The sequence below is a fragment of the Thunnus maccoyii genome, chromosome 5 (genome assembly GCF_910596095.1).
Source record: "Thunnus maccoyii chromosome 5, fThuMac1.1, whole genome shotgun sequence".
Lineage (NCBI taxonomy): Eukaryota > Metazoa > Chordata > Actinopteri > Scombriformes > Scombridae > Thunnus > Thunnus maccoyii.
Genome location: NC_056537.1, coordinates 10,664,313 through 10,682,775, shown reverse-complemented (window position 1 = coordinate 10,682,775; position 18,463 = coordinate 10,664,313). Strand labels below are relative to the sequence as shown.

Below are 18,463 nucleotides of genomic sequence, written 5' to 3'. Positions count from 1 at the left end.
CCCCTTTCTCACTGCCCGTGGGCCACAGGCTGCAGAATTTCAGGGTGACTCATTATTTCAGTTGACTAGACGGACAGCTGTAATACAGTATGCTGTTAGGTTACATTGTGCTCTTTAGGTGTTGATGGAGCATCACAGGTGAGAAGTTATCTGAAAACTAGCAGTTAATAAATTACAACTCATCAGTTATGTCCAGCTTTAACTAAATAACTCTATCAGATAAAACATTGCATAGGCTTTCATTAGAAAGCTTGAAATATTGTTTCAGTTGTTAAATTCTTTAAAAACATCACCACTATCCCAGACCCAAGCAGTTCTGGCTCTTTGTATTTTCAGTTATCCAACATAGCTACAGTATATTATTGTATCAGCCTCTGGTGATATCAATAGTAGCCACTGTCGGGTTGTAGTTATAGGGGGCTAAAAAAGCTCTCTGTGTTCTCCTTATTGCCCTGTTAAGACCTCTGGCTCTGTTTGAGGAACAAAGGAGTAGAGGGAGACTAGCATTTTTTGAAGATTAACTTTAAGGCGCTATTTGGTAATAGGCCAGTTCATACTAACAGGCAAACCCACCAACCAGGGGTTGCTTGGTAACCAGTGGTCCAGCAGGTCCTCAACAGTGGCTCAACTGTTCAAATGACATGTTAAAGTGATACAGTCACATTGAGGCCAAAGATTGCTCTTTACAGCCACTCGGATGTAAAGGACTGCAACTAACAATTATTTTCATTATTGGTTAATCTGCAGATTATTTTCTCAATTAATTGTTATGTCTATAAAATGTCAATTTCTTAGAGCCCAAGGTGATGTCCTCACATGTCTTGTTTTGTCTGATCAACAGTCCAAAATCCAGTTAAGATATTCAGTTTGCTTGTATGACACACTTTTGAGAAGCTGCAACCAGCAAACATTTGGCATTTTTACTTAAAAGATGACTAAATGATTACTTGATAATCAGAATAAATGTAGATTTTCTACATTTCTACATTCTAGACAAATGTAGAATTTTCTGTCGACCGACTAATTCATTCATCGACTAATTGTTGCAGCTCTAATGGACTCAGTGGTTTCCAAATCCAAAGTAGTCTGCCTTGCTCACAATTACATTATGCTTTAATCTGTTTACACAGAGTGGTGGTAGAGTGGTATACTGCTTTGCTCGTTTTTTCATGAATCGAATAAAGTTTTTCATCCAGTTGGATGGGAAATGTTCACTTAGAGGTCACTTATATAAAAAACCTTATTTTTCAAAAGTTGGGCTTTCACTGTGTTTCTGTGGCTGCAGACATCATAGGATGATGTTGTTTTTTGAAAAGATCAGTGAGGCTCCAGTCATTTGTAACACATGCATGCCCGGGATGTAGTCAGACCATGCAGTGGATGTATGAAAAATGCATCAAGGTAACGTAGGCCCATTGGCTGTTTGCTCAGCTGAGGATCTCGCTGCTACTATTGATGTTAGTTATATGCCAGATGTTGTGATTAAAGGCTGCAATTAGCAAGGTTTTTCCAGAAGAAAATAATCAATTGATTATGTGCCACCTTTTCCCGAAGCAGTCATATCATCAGTGGTAAAAATATCTTTTAAATACAGCTTAGATTTTGGTATGAAAGGTAGTGTTTATCTATGCTAATGGAAGGAACATGTGGGAGAGCATGAGGAGAATTAGCAGAGAAAGGGAAGACATACAGAAGTGAAAGGCAATAGTCCTGGTGAAAAGAAGCAACAGAGGCTAGACAGAAAAGAGGAAGTTTTGACAGGCTTACATTGGTTTGTGGTCACCGCAGAGAGATAAGAACAACCTGTTTTGACTGGAAATGCTCGGTATCTCTGTTGCTCTCACACGGACTGACTCGCATTTAGCGACATATCCATGTCATCTCCTCCTCCCGCCTTTTTCTCCAGACATTCCTCCTTTCCCCTTTACATTTCCTTGCATCTCACCCCTGCCATACACCCCACTGGGGAAATCACTTCCTACTAGCACATCCCTCTCAAGTTGAAGCCCGTTCTTAGCAGATTTATCAGCCCTCCCTCCGCCTCTCTGCAGCCAGGCATTTTCTATCTCTCCCCTGTGGCCATCATTACAAGAAGCTGTGTCTACCACTGGTAGCAAAGTGGCTTACAACAAAGTGGCTTACAACTAAAAAGCCGCACAACTAATGTTAACCTAAATGTCTCATCTCTTTTCTTTCTTCTAGGCTGCAGAGTCTGGCATTGTGAAGATTAAGACCATCGCAGCCAGGAATACGGACATACTGGCAGGTGAGTGAGAAAGTGAGATGGGTTAACCGCAACTGAGAGACTATGATTTATCAGGGAAGGGTGAGGTGAAAAAATGATTGAAGTTACTACAAGGAACTTTCATTTTGTGATGATTTTAGCTGCCCCTGTGGACAAAAGTGGTATTGTTTTCTCGGAATGAAGACTGCATTTCCCATGAGCACCACCGTCTCTTGTCGTAAAGATCTCGGCTAGCACATGCATTTGTTTCGGAAACGAGTGAAAGAAAGACGCTACTTATTTTTAATACTATTTTCCTTTTTTAAACACCGCTGTTTGCAGAATGTATAGCGAGTAGTGAGGTAATGTATCCATTTGTGGCTATGTAAGATTAATGATTTTAATATGACAATGGTGAAGAAAAGTAAACTTGTACACCTTGGTTACATGTAAAGCTGCATTCACCACCAAATCTGGCAATGCAACACCTTCCCACAGGGTTGTGTGGAGGTGTGGGGGTGTTAATTTGTGCTTTAGAACATAACCACTGTGATACAATCAGAAAATAACAATTTATTTTTCAGATACACTCCTTTGTTCTTGCTATGCTGCTCCCTCTCTTCATTCACTCTTTAGCTCGCTGGACCACTGCTTCTCTCTCTCTCTTGCTCGTGCTCTCAGCTCACTCACACTCTCTCTCACTGTTTCTTTTGTCTTTTTAAAAATAAGTTGGGAAACTGACAAGTCTAACTTTACTATTAACAATATCAAACGAAGAGAAATGTCCTCCCCCTGTTCCTAGTGTCTTTGTACTTCCTCATACTATAATGCTACATGTAATGTAAACAAAGGCTTTTCCCTCTGCGTGACGTTAATCGTTTTGTCTGATTTCGCAGGGAATCCCACCCGGTGACAGGCATTTAGAATAACTATGTAGAAATAGCCAATCCTCTTGCTGACGGTCTCGTTTGTTTATGTAGGTCATATAGAGGCATCAGAGGCATCATGAGACTGTTTCATAACCAGTTAAAAGTTCCTTGTAGTAACTTTAACTCTCCCATGTATTTTAAATTTATTCAAGTTATCTTTTTTGGTCCATTTTTAGTTTAGTTGGTATTACAGGTGCAAAGTTTCTGTTTTAAACTGTAACCCAGCTATATTTACACTGTTTTCACAATGTCTCCCCTATAAATACAACATATGAGCAAACAATAGTATTGACTTCTATATTCGCATTCACTATAAAGCACTAGGCTGATCTCTCAACAATAGGAAATTGTTTCTATGCTGTCCCGATAAAGAGTCTGGCTGTTTTTTGGTGACATTTGCAGAGTTGACACATAGTAGACATTTTCCGAGTTCCACTGTCCAACTCCAACTGCCCCCTCTGTTACTGTAAACTGTAATCTTTGTTGCAGAGTTAAAATGATCTTTGTTTCCTGGATGGATTTTCTGTTTCATAAAGATCAGAAGATTAGACGGTGAAACCTGTTGTGCAGGTGTAAATCATTCAAGAGCTAAATCCTGCATAATGAAGATGAAAATTATTGTTGGACGCAAAGCACTGGCTCACTGTGTTCTGACTAGACAGCACAAATATGTTTTTCTTTCCTTTTTTTTTTTTTACATTTTGTTGTGAAGGACTATTTAAAATGACATGATAAAAGTACAAATATATCTCAAAAGTTGATAGTCAGTTATTATTTTAGCAAGGTAACTTGACATCAGACTAAAAGTCAGTACTCCTCCACTCAAAATATGTTTTCCTAAACTGTTTTCCAATAACATCTTGAGTAACAGAATTTATGTCTTTCTACTATTTTTGGATAAGGTTACGGGACCAAAAATGTGTTTTTGCTTATTGTTCCTTCAGCTGGATGAGACTTCACTGTGCAGAATGATGTATGTGCAGAGTTTGACACTAGAAAGCTGTTTTCATGATGCTTTCTGTCTGTTATTTTATTCTGCAGTTTTGACCTTTTTACAAATTTGTTGTAGTCTATTTGTTCTCTGCCCTTCCCTCTGCAGTACCAGTATTTGATATAGATGTATGTAGTGTGTAAAAACCCACTATATGTAACCTGCCCAGCCCCAAACAGCACACACACACAAAGTTAACAACTAGCTGGTGAAGAAAGTAGAACATGTAGCAGTTAAAGTGAAATGTGCTTTGATTTCCAAAAGGTATTTACATTTTAAGCATCTGTACAAAAAATACAGTGACATTTTCCTTATGTGTCCTTTCACTGCAGCTCTGAAGGAGAACAGCTCAGAGGTCGTGCAGCCTTTTCTGATGGGCTGTGGCACCAAAGAGCCCAAGATCACCCAGCTGTGTCTCGCTGCCATTCAGAGACTCATGTCCCATGAGGTGGTATCTGAGGTGAGGACCCTGAGCTAGCCTAGCTAGCTAACTTACATGTTAGCAAATACATACAGTATATTCAGGCTCATGGTCAGAGGTGAGATACCCAACCCACCACCGGCACTGCACAAGCACAACAATTGAAAGAAAGAAAAATAAATAAAATAATGAATAAAATTTCTTTGCCACAAATGAAAAAATAATTAACAAACATATTAAGTCTGCATTATGAATAGTTTCAGGGGTAGAATTGATAATACAGTGTTGGAGTGATTAAAAGCTGTTTTCCAATAACACCTTGAATAACAGAATTTACGTCTCTCCAGTAATTTTGGATAAGACCACAGGACCAAAACAGATGAATTAAAGTTCCTCTGTGAGACTTACATTTGTTACAAAGGTTTGAGGTACTGAACATTTATACCCGGAGAACATTTTCTGGAGGCGTACTGGAGTGAAATTGAAATTTTGCTCATGCACACTGATAGAAGAGCATTTGGGGAAAACCCCGCCACACATGTCAGACTATTCTACCAGAGTAATGACACAGACTTTAAAGAGCCATATGAACACTGGCTTGCATGTTGTTAATATGGCATATATATCTGAAATTTTGCCTTTGGGGGTTTTAGCAGAGATTAGTAATTTTTCAATTTCTCTATGCTGTAGGCATAATTTTATTTTTTAATTTTATAATTTTATCAAGAATATAATTATATATATATATATATTGAGAATCTATCAAATATGCAATTGAAGAAACTTAAAAATATCAGTTTGGGATGCCAAAATCGATTTGTTTAAAGGATTTTACAGAATGTTGTCTAAACAAAGTGAAGAGATGCAATACGCCTTTTGACATCCAGTTAATTGGATATTCTTGATCTAAATATTATAAAAATCTGAATTAAGAGCAATAGGGGACCAGAAAGAAATGGTTTGGGGGTGTTCAGATATTTCCTAACGTCCCTCCAAACCAAGAGTGTATTGAATATAATTGGATTATTAATTGAGGACTTTAGATGCTCGGTATTGTAGATGATTAGAAGGGATGTCAGTGGTCCTGGGCTGCTGTAAAAGACTCCAAACTAATCAATAGGGAATCATGTCTGTTTAGGAACCAGCTAATTATATTTTTGATTTGAGCTGACCAGTAATAACATGTATAATAACATGTAAATCAAGCAGTGATGCCCCTTTTAACTCCCTTGGCTTCATGAGCTTGGAAAATTTTACTCGTTGATTTTTATTAACCCAGATATAACGTGACATATTCGTATTTAATGATTTGAAAAACAAATGTGTTAAATAGCATGGAAGACCCTGGAACAAATAGTTTAGACATGGAAGTATATTCATCTTTATGACATAAATTCTTCCAAAGAAGGAAGAAGGCAGGGTCATCCATCTTGCTAGATACTCTTTCTTTTTTTTGTTGTTGTGGAGAATAGTTTGCCTGAAATAAATTGTTCAAATCTGGGGTTATGAAAATACCTAGATATTTGAATTCTTTGAAAAGGAGATTGCAGTGGTAAATCTGAAAGAATGTTTAAGGGAAGTGCTAAAGATTTATCTAAATTAATTTTATAACCAGAGAAATCCCTGAATTTGGTGATTGTATTTAAGACTATTTGAACTGAAATTTTCAGGTTTTGTAATTACAAAAGAACATCATCCGCATATAAAGAAATGCAATTTTCCTCCCCTAGTTTGATTCCAGAAATGTCACATTTATTCCTAATAGACTCAGCTGAAAGTTCAATGTCTAGTGTGAACAGCAATGGGAATAAGGGGCATACCTGCCTGCAGCCTCTGTGTACTAAAAACCTCTCAGACAGCAGGCCATTTGTATTGACTCATAGACAGAGGGGTCAGAGTATAAAGACTTGATTATATTATATAAAATTGGAACCAAGCATAAATTTCTCTAAAACGGCAAATAAAATGGACTACTCCACCCGCCCAATTAACATATTCTAAGCCTAATGAATTAAGACTACAGTGAAAAAATACTAATTAATAAAATGGAGTAGTCAAATTGGAAATATGAAACACCAAAGACTTCTTTGTGTTAATTCTGAATCACAGCATAAATGTATAAAGCGACATAAACCCCAAGCATAAAACAGTAGAAACACTATGCACCACGTTGTCCACAAAATCCCTCAGGATTAATTTCCTCCTTTCATCAACATTTCCCAATAAGAGGCCATTGCTCTAATCTGGATTCATCACCTTGTGTCATTGTGCTTCACTGAATGACACAAGGTGATTACCATTGCCAAGAGTGTAAAATCGATACATATGTCCTTACGGAGAATGGTCTTCCCATGTTTTCATTAAGAAATCTACAATCCAGTGCAATCCCTTGAGCTGTTAGTTTTCTTTAGATGTTATGGGTCGTCACAATATATGGCTACTGTTCATTCTTGGTTGCCAATTTCCCAGTCATTTTGTTGGGGAACAAATGCATGTTGATATTGACCTTAATGTTCCTTCATTCAGCGTTCACATGCTTGCAAATTTTAATTCACCCACCACCTTAGGCATCTCTTTCTTGATAGATTATAAGGGTAATTCATTCAGATCAATGCAGGAATCAACGCAACTCATCAATACCCAATCAGGCAATGTCAATATGAGAATTGTTAATCTAAATTAATTCCCATCACCGGTGGCTACATCTGACAGACACTAATCTTCCCTTCCTCCTCCACTCCTTATGTCCTGGGGTTGTCCATCCTTTAATTCTTGCGTGTGACGCCTTTCAGATCTTCAGATGGCGATCTACAGAGTTTCTGTGTTTTGAGGTTGGAAACCATCGGCCTAGAGCAATTATCTTTGGGATTTCTGCTATATAGCAGTTAAAGAGCCCTGAAGAAGGTGGAATAGACATCCGTCTTCGAAAACGGGTGACTAGTAATTTCTTAGATGCAAATGTGGTTTAATATAAGCTCATGCAATGGGTTTTAAGCCCTTTTAATAATCCAGTTGGAGTCAGACCTGAGATTAGAGCTGTTTCAAAGTTGGCACCCTGGAGCTGCCACACAACTGCCTTGTTAATACACCGTTAAAGACTGTTATTAAAAATGTGTGGAGCTATACCGTGCCTTCCACATTTTGATGTCAAGAGTTTATTTAATTAGGCTAACATATGGCTTTTGTCGTGCTTTACACTCCCAGAGTAAATCCTCAAAAGACACATCAGGCCACTTGGTGTCATTTTTATCAACTCATTGTTTCCCTTTTTTCTTTTTTCAGTAAGAGCTGCTGAGTTTGTTTTTTTTTAATTAATCGGTCAGGTGTGTTTTGTGATTAATAAACGGTCCCAATTTCCCAGAGCCCAATGTGACTTCTTGAAATAGCTTATTTTGTCTGACCAACAGTCCAAAACCTTGCAATATTCACTTTACAATAACATTTTTTGAAAAGTGAAAAGCTGCAAACGATCACATTTGAGAAGCTGGAACCAGTGAAATTTTGGCATTTTTGCATGATAAATGACTTTAAATGATTTAATCGATTAACTAAATTGTTGATTTATTTTTTGTTAGTCGACTAATCGGTAAATCAAGTAACAGTTTCAGCACTAATCCACATTAGCTCATGCTGTTGTACCTTTTAAGATGCCAAGTATAGCCGCAATCCTATTACCATTACCTTGTTCAAACATGCCTCAAAATGAGTGTGTGATGCAGATTTCCCCAGCTAGTCTTGTCAGTCTTGTTTCAGGAGTTTCTTTTGGCCTTTAAGGTTACGGTTTTCTTTTTCTTTTTCTTTTTACTACCCTCTTTATCCTTGTACTTTGAGTGATTGTTATCACACTGTTGCACCAGCAGAAACATCTAGAATATCTAGGACACAAACTTCAAATATTCTACAACCCACACATACTCTGATCCATTTAGCATTGTAGCTTTTCTTTTATTTTTTCAGCAGCACTCCACTTCATCAGCAACCTTGAACTGCAGGGTTTAACAGCTAGACAATACCTGACCTACCTCAATATTGATTCCCATGGTGTCGCTGGAGAGAACCATGTCGGATACTTTGTCATGTGGACAGAGTGTGGGGATGTGGTGGTGGTGGCGGCGAGATGTTGCTCACATTATTAATCAAACAAAAACATTCACATGTGAGGATTTTCAGATTTTTTTTGTTTGCTTGTTTGTTTAAGAATAATAAGTCAATTTACTATTTGGGGGGTTTTAACAATTGGTCTGACAAGCAATTTGAAGACCTGAGACTCTCTGAAATTGGAATTAGCATTTTTTGTAAGACTTGATAGGCTAAATGATTAATTTATCATTCTGAAAAATAATTAACAAATTCATCATTAATTAGAATAATAATTATTTGCAGCCCTAATGTGGATTAGAATCATAAGTTGCAAAAACTCATTATGAATTAGAAATTAATGTGTTCCTTGTTTTTTTTTTTTATTTTCTGAAGTAAAGACTCCAGCCTGTTAGTACGCTGTAGAGCAGCTTAGAGGGGTTCCGTGACTAGTCGGTGTATTTTGGACATCTTGACCCAAGAAAGGACATACACTGTCACTTATGATCTGCATCAAGTGACATAATATTAACTGGCAGCTAGATTTGGTTTTATTGAACTCTGTGATGTTGTGACCCCTAAGCGAGAAGCAGCAGCTGGTCCCAAGTGTGTGTTTTTTGTTCATGTTTGTGATTTAAGGCTGTGTGACCTCAGGCTGTGCTCTCACTTGCGTTATGTTTGCTTTTTGTCACAAGCTAGCAACTCTTGATACCGCCACCTGACTCAAACTGCAAATGCATGTGTACATGACATGTGCGCACTGGTGGATGAAGAGATTTGATAAATATCGATGTAAACAATTGAAGGTCTTTGTGTGTACAGGCTGCGGCGGGGAACATCATCAACATGTTGTGGCAGCTGATGGAGAACGGTTTGGAGGAGCTGAAGCTTTTACAGACAGTCCTGGTCCTGCTAACCACCAACACAGTTGTACACGACGAAGTACTTTCCAAGGTATAAAGCCAACACACTCCTTCGCACAAACTGCTTATTTATTAACTGTATTTCTTACTCCTTTTTATCTATACATACATAAATACATACTGTATACGTGGACTGAACGCCTTGCAGGTATCTCACTTCTCTTTCTCAGTGAGTCATCTTTCTGTTTATTATTAAACTGTGGCTATAAAGCTTTATTATACCCAGCAATTCAGATTTGTGGTAACCTTGCTTCTGTGTGTGCAGCATTATAACACAGTGCCAAATTATATGGACTATCAGACCCACTAAGAACATACCATTTTTGTGAAATGACAATGATAATTTGAAAATTAAAACTCAGGTCTCCCATTTATGTAGTTAGCAGATCAATCCTTGTAACCTTTAATGGCTGAGAAGACAGAATATGATTTTATTTTACCCCTCATGAAGATGAAGCAGTAGTAATTCATTCATTTAGGCTGAGTTAACGCATATTTGGAGATTCAGCATAATACTTTTATATGTTGTCCCTGTCCAGGCCATTGTGCTGTGTTTCCGTCTTCACTTCACCAAGGACAACATCACCAACAACACAGCGGCCGCCACCGTCAGACAGGTTGTCACTGTGGTTTTTGAGAGGATGGTGGCTGAGGATGAGCGTTTCAAAGGTCAGATGGTGTTACCGCTATTTGAGGGGAATGGGATGTCAATATAGCGGTGGAAGTTTTGTGAGACATATGGAATAGAAACAGAAATGTAGAAATGTGAACTCTGCATTTGTGGAAGATTTACAGCAAATCTAACAGCATCAGTCCTCATTTAGGGGGCATTGTGCACTGATAAGGAGGTGTCAACACAGAGACTGTATAAGATTCATGGGAAGTTAAGCTCAAAACTAGAGGAGCCATGAGAAAGTGTATTTTATTTGCACAACCAACAACACACAAAAAACCATAATGCATTAAAAGAGTAAAAAAAGGATTGTGCTGGTGAGATAACAAAACAAAAGAACTTATGAAGACATTGTTTCTCACCAAAAAGGGAAAAAAACTCAACATCTAAAATTGAAGTTTATGAAAGAAGAAAAAATATGACTGTAGTTTGGCACAAAAATTCAGAAAAAGTTAATTTCTTACAGTTTAGAGTCCAACAGCATACATGGAAATGTGACTTTATTTTGAATTACTTAAAGGTGTCCTGTTGAATTTTCTTGTAAATAAAATTATATTTACATTTAGTATTATTCCCCAAAACACACTGTGTGCATCCTTGAGTTCTAACAAATGTGTTGAATGCGTTTCCATTCATAAAATTTTGAAACCTGCAGTGTTTGTATCCATGTTTACTAGCTTGCAATCTTCCTCCTCCCTGCCTTTGTCGGCGGATTGCTGTATTTCCGGGCAAATTACCGCCACCTGTAGATCAGAGAAACACTGTGAAACCATTTGCTGGAACGTGTATTGTGGTTGTGGCTAGATAGTAACCCTAGATTTGGGGAACTCTCACGAGATTTGTCTGCGTTGTTCTTTCATTGTGAGTGTTGTTTGTCTTGATTATGCAAAATAATTTAGTTTTATGACGTGACAATGCTGTGGTTAAGGGCTGGTTAGATTTAGGCTCTTGGTTAGAGTTAAAGAAAGATCATGGTTGGGTTATAATGATTCGCTAATCTAGGGCTACCATCTAGACAGAACCATGTATTGCGTCACCTTTGTGCACATGTGCAAAACAGAGATCCACTCATAAAAAAATTCTGCTAGTGGTCAAAAACTTTTGATTATACTACTACTATACTATTCTACATAATAGTAGAACTACATACCAACTTTGTCTTCAGTAAGTAAACAACACATAGTTGCCAGTTAGACTGCCAATAGTTGTTTTTCCTTTCTCTGTAAGAAAAATAACACATGTTCACAACCTGGGTTATATTTTCTTTGTTTCAGTTATAACATTTTCCTCATCAACTTAATTTCCGGAGACAAGAGCTTGAATAGAGTGCAGTTAGGAAATGAACACCAGTAAATTATCAATCATTCTATTACGAATATTGATATATAATTCACATCCCTACTCTAAACTTACCCTTATGATTAAGACTAACTAAAATGTAAAAGTGTTTTTTTTTGTATTTGACCCCCAGGCATTGTGGAGCAGCCTCCTCCTGTCCAGGGAAATACCAATCGACGATCTGTTAGTACTCTGAGGCCCAGTGCAAAAGATGCCTACATGCTGTTCCAGGTACGTCCACCAGGGGTCAGCAGCCCTCCTCACAGCTTTATGCCCTCTTCCCATCTGCTCTGGGTAAAACCTTTTAGACCAAGTAGCTTTTTAGACATTCCTCATGAGCTCATGTCATCATCGGTGGATAGGGTAAGACTTCACACTGAAGAGGTTCAGCCTGTCAGACCAGAGACAAGAAATCAGAATAGTCCCTACAGCTGTGAATTAATCATATTACTGATCTCACAACACTGACTTTTGATGTTGAAAATAAGATAGTAATTGTTTTAATCTCAGCAATTAAGTAAACTTTGCCAGAAGAAGTGAGTTAGAGTCCCCTTTTATTCTTCAGCCACGTTGCACTTTTCCCTGATGATACTTGTCCACCCAGCAGAGGTCAGTGACGGCTCGGTTTCTGCAACTGTTATGTTTGTGGAACATTACACTTGGTTGTTGTGAATGCTGTTTTATGTCCTCCCCCCTCCCCCTGCAGGATCTGTGCCAGCTAGTGAACGCTGATGCCCCCTACTGGCTGGTGGGCATGACAGAGATGACACGGACGTTTGGCCTGGAGCTGCTGGAGTCTGTCCTTAATGATTTTCCTGGGGTGTTCCTACAGGTACATACAACTGGAGAGAACGATCAGGAGCAGAAAGACACAAAATGAGACCTCAGAAAGGCATACCTAACGCTTAACTATTGGCTTACTTTGTGTTTTGTCAGGTGTTTCTGTTATTTTTGTCCACCTGCTATACCTTTTATATTATCTTAACATCAGAGATGATACAACTCTGCTCTAAACTATATTCTCTAACAGTAATGTGTCTTTGTATTACTATAATTTGTCTGATCTCCACTGTCCCACTCGCTCTCTCGTTTCCCATCCAGCACCAGGAGTTCAGTTTCCTGCTGAAGGAACGGGTGTGTCCCCTCGTCATCAAGCTTTTCTCCCCCAACATTAAGTTCCGGCAGGGCAGCAGCAGCGCCGCCTCGCCAGCACCTGTGGAGAAACCTTACTTTCCCATCTGCATGAGGCTGCTGCGCGTGGTCTCAGTCCTCATCAAGCATTTCTACAGCTTACTGGTAGGGGGCCAATCTGCAGCGATGGTCGGCTGGCCAAAACTGTTGCCTGATGGATGCTTTACAAGTTAGGGATTTTCTCAAGCACAAAGCTGATGCACTTGATTGATCTGGTCTGATTAGCATTGGATTAGTGTAGTAGTAGTTTTGTCTTAGTTCTGCTCGAAGCACTTTAATGAGCTTAGTCGCATATGAGTAATCTCGCATTGCAGCTGTTTTTATTTAGTGATATTCTCTCAATCTGTGAGATGGAAATTTGTCTTTTTTTACACTCTCTCTGTCAAAAAGCTTGTTGAGCCACAGAAAAGCTTAATTAAAACTTGAAGGGACTCTGTTTAGCAAGCCAAACTTCTGTCCCCTGTCCGATATATGTGTGTGTTTGTTTCGCAGGTGACCGAGTGTGAGATCTTCTTGTCTCTGCTGGTGAAGTTTCTGGATGGGGAGAAGCCACAATGGCTGAGAGCAGTGGCTGTGGAATCAGTCCATAGGCTATGTGTGCAGCCACATTTATTACGGTAAAGATATGTTCTGTCTTAATACAATACCTAACAGGCCCGAACCCACAGCCCTTGTCATTTAAGATCTATAAACCAACACACAATTTTAGTTAACGAGCCTCAACATTTTAATCTTATAATTCTAATCACACAGTTTTTCTCATTTCTTGTTTGTTTGTTTTTTTATCTCAAGTATTAACTCATGTTCTACAGCAGCTTTGAATTAAAAAAAAATGTATCTGTAATTAGTGATGTATGTACAGTACCTCTACAATACAGATACAACAACAGAAGTTGTACAAAGCAAAAAAAAAAAAACCCAACAAAACATACTAATAAAACAACAGTCAACATAAACAAACACTTAACACTTAATTAACACTTGCACTTTGTCTGCTGTTAACACTGTAAAATGGTCTGAATGGTGTTAATGATTTTCAGCCCTGCAGGCAGCACAGCTCAAGGTTGATCAGCCATTCGCTCAATCTGTTCCAATCTCTCAGCCCACAACTTTGGTCCAGTTAGTTAAATATCGCAGCAGTTATTGGAAAAATGAACATGAAATTTGGTACAGATATTCATGATCCCAGAAGAGGATGATATTAGAATATTAACAAACATGTACAAGTATTTAACCTGTAAAGTGTCGACTGTTAGCATTCTAATGTTAAGTTTAAGTACTGAACGTTTAGTCTGAACCAAGCAGAGTTTTTTTTAAATATACTCTGTCAGGACTTAGTTTCTGACCTCATATGAAAAAAAACGATGTGTTCTTTTCCTTTTTCAGTTCGTTCTGCCAGTCATATGACATGAAGCAGCACTCCACTAAGGTATTCAGAGACATTGTCAACGCCCTGGGCTCCTTCATCCAGTCCCTATTCATCGTCCCCAACGCGGGCAACACTGCTGCCATCAGCGCACCAGCTGGTCAGTTCACTGATCTCAAGACTTATCATATCTTCATATTTGAGCTGTAAGAGAATGTAGTACAGTGATGACTGTAAGACATTACAAAGTCCCAAACATTCAGGATTCCTGAAGCCATGGGAGAGCCACTGAATTGTTTTGTTTAATAAAATATAAACAGATATTCTGATTAAATTGGGAAAGATTTGAAAAGAATTGAAATGTATTTTCTTTACATATTTTTTAAACTTTGTGATTATTGCACTTCCTCTTTCTGACTCATTCAATCCACTCTGCCCCCACCTCACTTCTCTCTTGACTTCCTGTCTAGGCGGTTCAGGCTCAGTAGCCCAGGGTGTAGCACAGGGCGGCCCAGGGACAGGAGGGGTCAGCGGCAACCTGACCATGCAGGCTGCGTTTGAATACCGTGGCACCTGGATCCCTCTTATGACTGTTAGTGTCCAAGGCAGCGCCAAGGCTACGTAGTAAGTACTGGTTTCTTTCATGTGTATACAAATATTTAATCTCTGTAACACATATGTTCACAGAAAGAACAGGTGAACACGTGAAGTTGTGGGAACTCTATACTGCATAGATATAAGCTTGTAGAATCACTATTCAGTTAGCTGTATCCTGCAAGTAGTGATAAACAATTTTGCTTTAAACCACAGGGGATGGTAATAAAGCCTAGATCAAAGGCTTAACCCTCCTTGAGGAGTGAAAATGCTGTTGTCATTAGTCTTTGGTATTCCACAGGAAACCAAGGTTTAAAATACAGGGAATTACATTAGCCAGAGGCCTTCCTGTAACAAAGAGAGGTGTTGTCTAAATTGCCCTCTCTGACAGTAATGGAATCTATTTGCTGTAATTAGGATTCTTGCTGGTAGTTCTGGAGGATGCATGGGGCAGACTTGCCCCAGTATGAAGGAGAGTTGGGCAAACATTAAGTGTAGATCATAACAACAGCTGCTTTTTTCTATAAAATCAATAGAATCCTGGTAAAATCTGTGGTCTTGTTATGACTTCACTCAATAAATCAAGGCAGGAAGAGTTAGACAACAGAGAAAGGTAAAAGAAAGATTTTTACACCTTGGCAGAATTGAAATAAATGATATGGTATCGGTGATGTAGTCCGGATAACCGATGTAATGCAGTTATTGGTGTCAAGATGAGAGTGACAGTAACAAAACACCTGCAATATATACAGAAACACTCGATGAACATCCACATGTTCAATTCAACATATTTTGCTCTGTCCCTGTATTTGATCCTCCAGCTTAGAAATGCTGGACAAAGTAGAGCCCCCGTCCATCCCGGAGGGCTACGCCATGTCGGTGGCCTTCAGCGCCCTGTTGGACCTGGTCAGAGGCATTACCACCATGATTGAGAGAGAACTTTCCACGGAGGAAGAGGCGGCTGCTGAGTTCAGGGAGGCTCACCCTGACCAGGAGTGGCAGCCACAACCTGGTGAGAATAAACCGGGGGGGGGGGGGTGTAAGGAAGGTGGAAGATAAGCAGGTTCTGATAGTAGAGTCAAATGTTCAGAGGCATATTTAAAATGTGTAAATCTTTAAGAGGGAACTGTACATACTGTGTTTGGTTTATGACCCCTGGTAGCTGCTATTGTGTCTGTTGTGTTTACCTTTTCATAAACATATCCAAAACAGAGGCACGTTTTGTTTCTCCGCCCAAGCGATGCTGTCTAAAACGACGTGGAAGAAATCTTGAATAAACTCATTAACGCTTTTCGTCTCTGTCTCAGGAGCCCATCTGGTGTGGGAGGAAATGGTGAGCGCCTGCTGGTGTGGTCTGCTGGCCGCCCTGTCTCTGCTGCTTGACGCCAGGTAAATAGCCTGTCTGATATTTCGAGAAAATCTGTCCTATAATCAGCAGTCATGTTAGATGTACACATGATTTGGAATCCAAGCAGGCAATTGATGTCAAAAGATGTCATCTCTGTCTGCATTTCACTGTTGAAAATGTTTTAAATGTTTTAAGTTAATTTCCTCTTAGTGTGTTTGATGACATGGTCTATAAGATGATGACAATCTTTCTCTAAATGAAAACTAGAGGAATCTGACAGCATTGGTGTAGATGTCTCAAAGTAATCAGTAACACAGTATATGCTGACATGACTAGGACTGCAACTAAGGATTTCTTACGTCTGTAAAAAACGTCTGTTACAATTTCCAAAAGTCCAATGTGATGTCTTCAAGTAGCTTGTTTTTTTTTCCCAACAAACAGCCCAAAACCCTAAAACTGCAAAAGGATACTGTTAGATGTACTGGATAATAGACCATCACACTTTTTTACTTTCCTGTGTGATTTCAGCACTGATGAGACAGCCACAGAGAACATCCTGAAGGCAGAGTTGACCATGGCCTCATTGTGTGGTCGTCTAAGTCTGGTGACGCCACGTGACGCCTTCATCACAGCCATCTGCAAGGCCTCTCTGCCGCCCCACTATGCCCTGACTGTTCTCAGCTGCAATGCTGCCAACCTCTCCAGCAAAGGTAGGGCTCTGCAGCTGATGGCGACACTTAAGTCAAGTCAGTTTTATTTGTATAACCCAATATCACAATCACATATTTGCCTCAGGGGGCTTTTACTGTCTGTACAGCAATGCGACATCCCTCGTCCTTAGACTCTTGGTTCAAATAAGGAAAAACTCCCGAAAAAAACCCCCTTTAACTCGGAAAAATACGGAAGAAACTTCAGGAAGAGCAACAATGGAGGGATCTCTCTCCAAGGACAGACATGCAACAGATGTTGTGTGTACAGAACAGAATGCAAATTACAGAATACAGTATTGAACAGGATAACAAAATTATAATGGATTTATAATATGAAGAATGTCATAAAGAGGACGCCGAACAGCTTCCAGGTTCCACCAGAACAGAATAGGACCTGAGCCACGTGACCTCCATCACCATGGAGACCTGGCAGAAGGACAGACTACACAAGCACACAGGGGAGACTCACATCACAGCGTTCACATACACGGGAGAAGAGACAAGAAAAAGACATTATTCACAGAGGAGAGAGAGAGAAGGATAAAGGCATCATTCAGAGAGAGAGAGAGAGAAAGAGAGAGAGAGAGACATGAGGTGAGGCAGAACTCCTGCAGGATGGAGAACCAGATCCACAACCTTTTGGAAATGGCACCAGCAGCCAGGGAAGCAGAACGCTTCCAGGACGGATGCCGGTCCAGAAGGAGATGCCTGAGAGACAAGAGAGGACAGGAGGAGAAAATAGGGAGAGAGAGGGAGAGAAGAGAGAGAGGGGCCCACAGCTCGGACACTCATGTGCTTGTGGAACAAACAAAAAGAAGGTTAGAGAGATGCAACGGTTATCAGAACAGTTGCAACAATCGATAATCTCGTCGGCAGGACAGCGCTTAGTACATTCAATGAGACAGAAACCGACCTGCTGTGCAGCACAAAGACATGAAGTACTTAATTAAAGGCAACTAATTGAACTTAAGATGGCATAGAAAACACAGTGCATGCAGACCCTCAGGTGTGCTGATATAACTGTACCGCACGCAGCCGAACGTCTCCTCCTCCACAACCCCAAGGAACGCCTCTGGTCATGTGTATTTATGTTAAATTAATGAGCGCTTCTCATCTCCCTTATGGTTAGACGCGCACGTTGCTAAAGTGAGCTTAACATGTAAACTGTTGGCACTCTGCCTGTCCCTAACGTCATACTCTTATTGCATTAATCCATAACTTTTCACTGTGGCTTCTAATTAGGAACACCAAGGAGACTGTGTCTGGGGAACGTAGACATACACACACACACAGCTGCTCTCAAACCAACCTCTCAGACATTCACTATTTGCATATTGGCTTGTAGAGATAAAGCCAGCAAATTGGGTCTCAACTCGCGATGGATGTTTGCCTCGGAGTTAATTAAGAAAGCTTTTCTTGCATGTCGTAAGCTTGTTATAAAACCTATTTGTGTGTATTACTGACTGTCATCAAAAGACTAAATCCTGCATATATGTGGGTGTGTGTTTGCACATGTGTGTGTTCTCTCTACAGCCTACTCGATCCAGGGCCAGAGCGTGCAGATTATCAGTCCCTCGAGTGAATCTCATCAGCAGGTGGTGGCTGTGGGGCAGCCACTCACTGCCCAGCCCCAGGGCACTGTGGTGGTAAGGACACACACACACACACAATTATGAAG

At 39.7% G+C, this 18,463-nt stretch overlaps 1 protein-coding gene across 4 annotated transcripts in view; it reads left to right on the top strand.

Moving 5' to 3' along the window:
- Positions 1-18,463, top strand: part of mon2 (MON2 homolog, regulator of endosome-to-Golgi trafficking) — a 41,114-nt gene that overhangs the window by 5,440 nt on the left and 17,211 nt on the right. For all 4 annotated transcript variants that reach the window (XM_042411443.1, XM_042411442.1, XM_042411445.1 and 1 more), the window contains exons 2-15: positions 2,203-2,266; positions 4,477-4,604; positions 9,465-9,596; positions 10,105-10,234; positions 11,710-11,807; positions 12,283-12,408; positions 12,678-12,872; positions 13,260-13,384; positions 14,154-14,293; positions 14,604-14,757; positions 15,549-15,739; positions 16,035-16,116; positions 16,604-16,785; positions 18,319-18,431. In XM_042411443.1, coding sequence (XP_042267377.1) covers positions 2,203-2,266; positions 4,477-4,604; positions 9,465-9,596; positions 10,105-10,234; positions 11,710-11,807; positions 12,283-12,408; positions 12,678-12,872; positions 13,260-13,384; positions 14,154-14,293; positions 14,604-14,757; positions 15,549-15,739; positions 16,035-16,116; positions 16,604-16,785; positions 18,319-18,431 — 1,860 coding nt within the window. The remainder of the gene's footprint in view (positions 1-2,202; positions 2,267-4,476; positions 4,605-9,464; positions 9,597-10,104; positions 10,235-11,709; positions 11,808-12,282; positions 12,409-12,677; positions 12,873-13,259; positions 13,385-14,153; positions 14,294-14,603; positions 14,758-15,548; positions 15,740-16,034; positions 16,117-16,603; positions 16,786-18,318; positions 18,432-18,463) is intronic.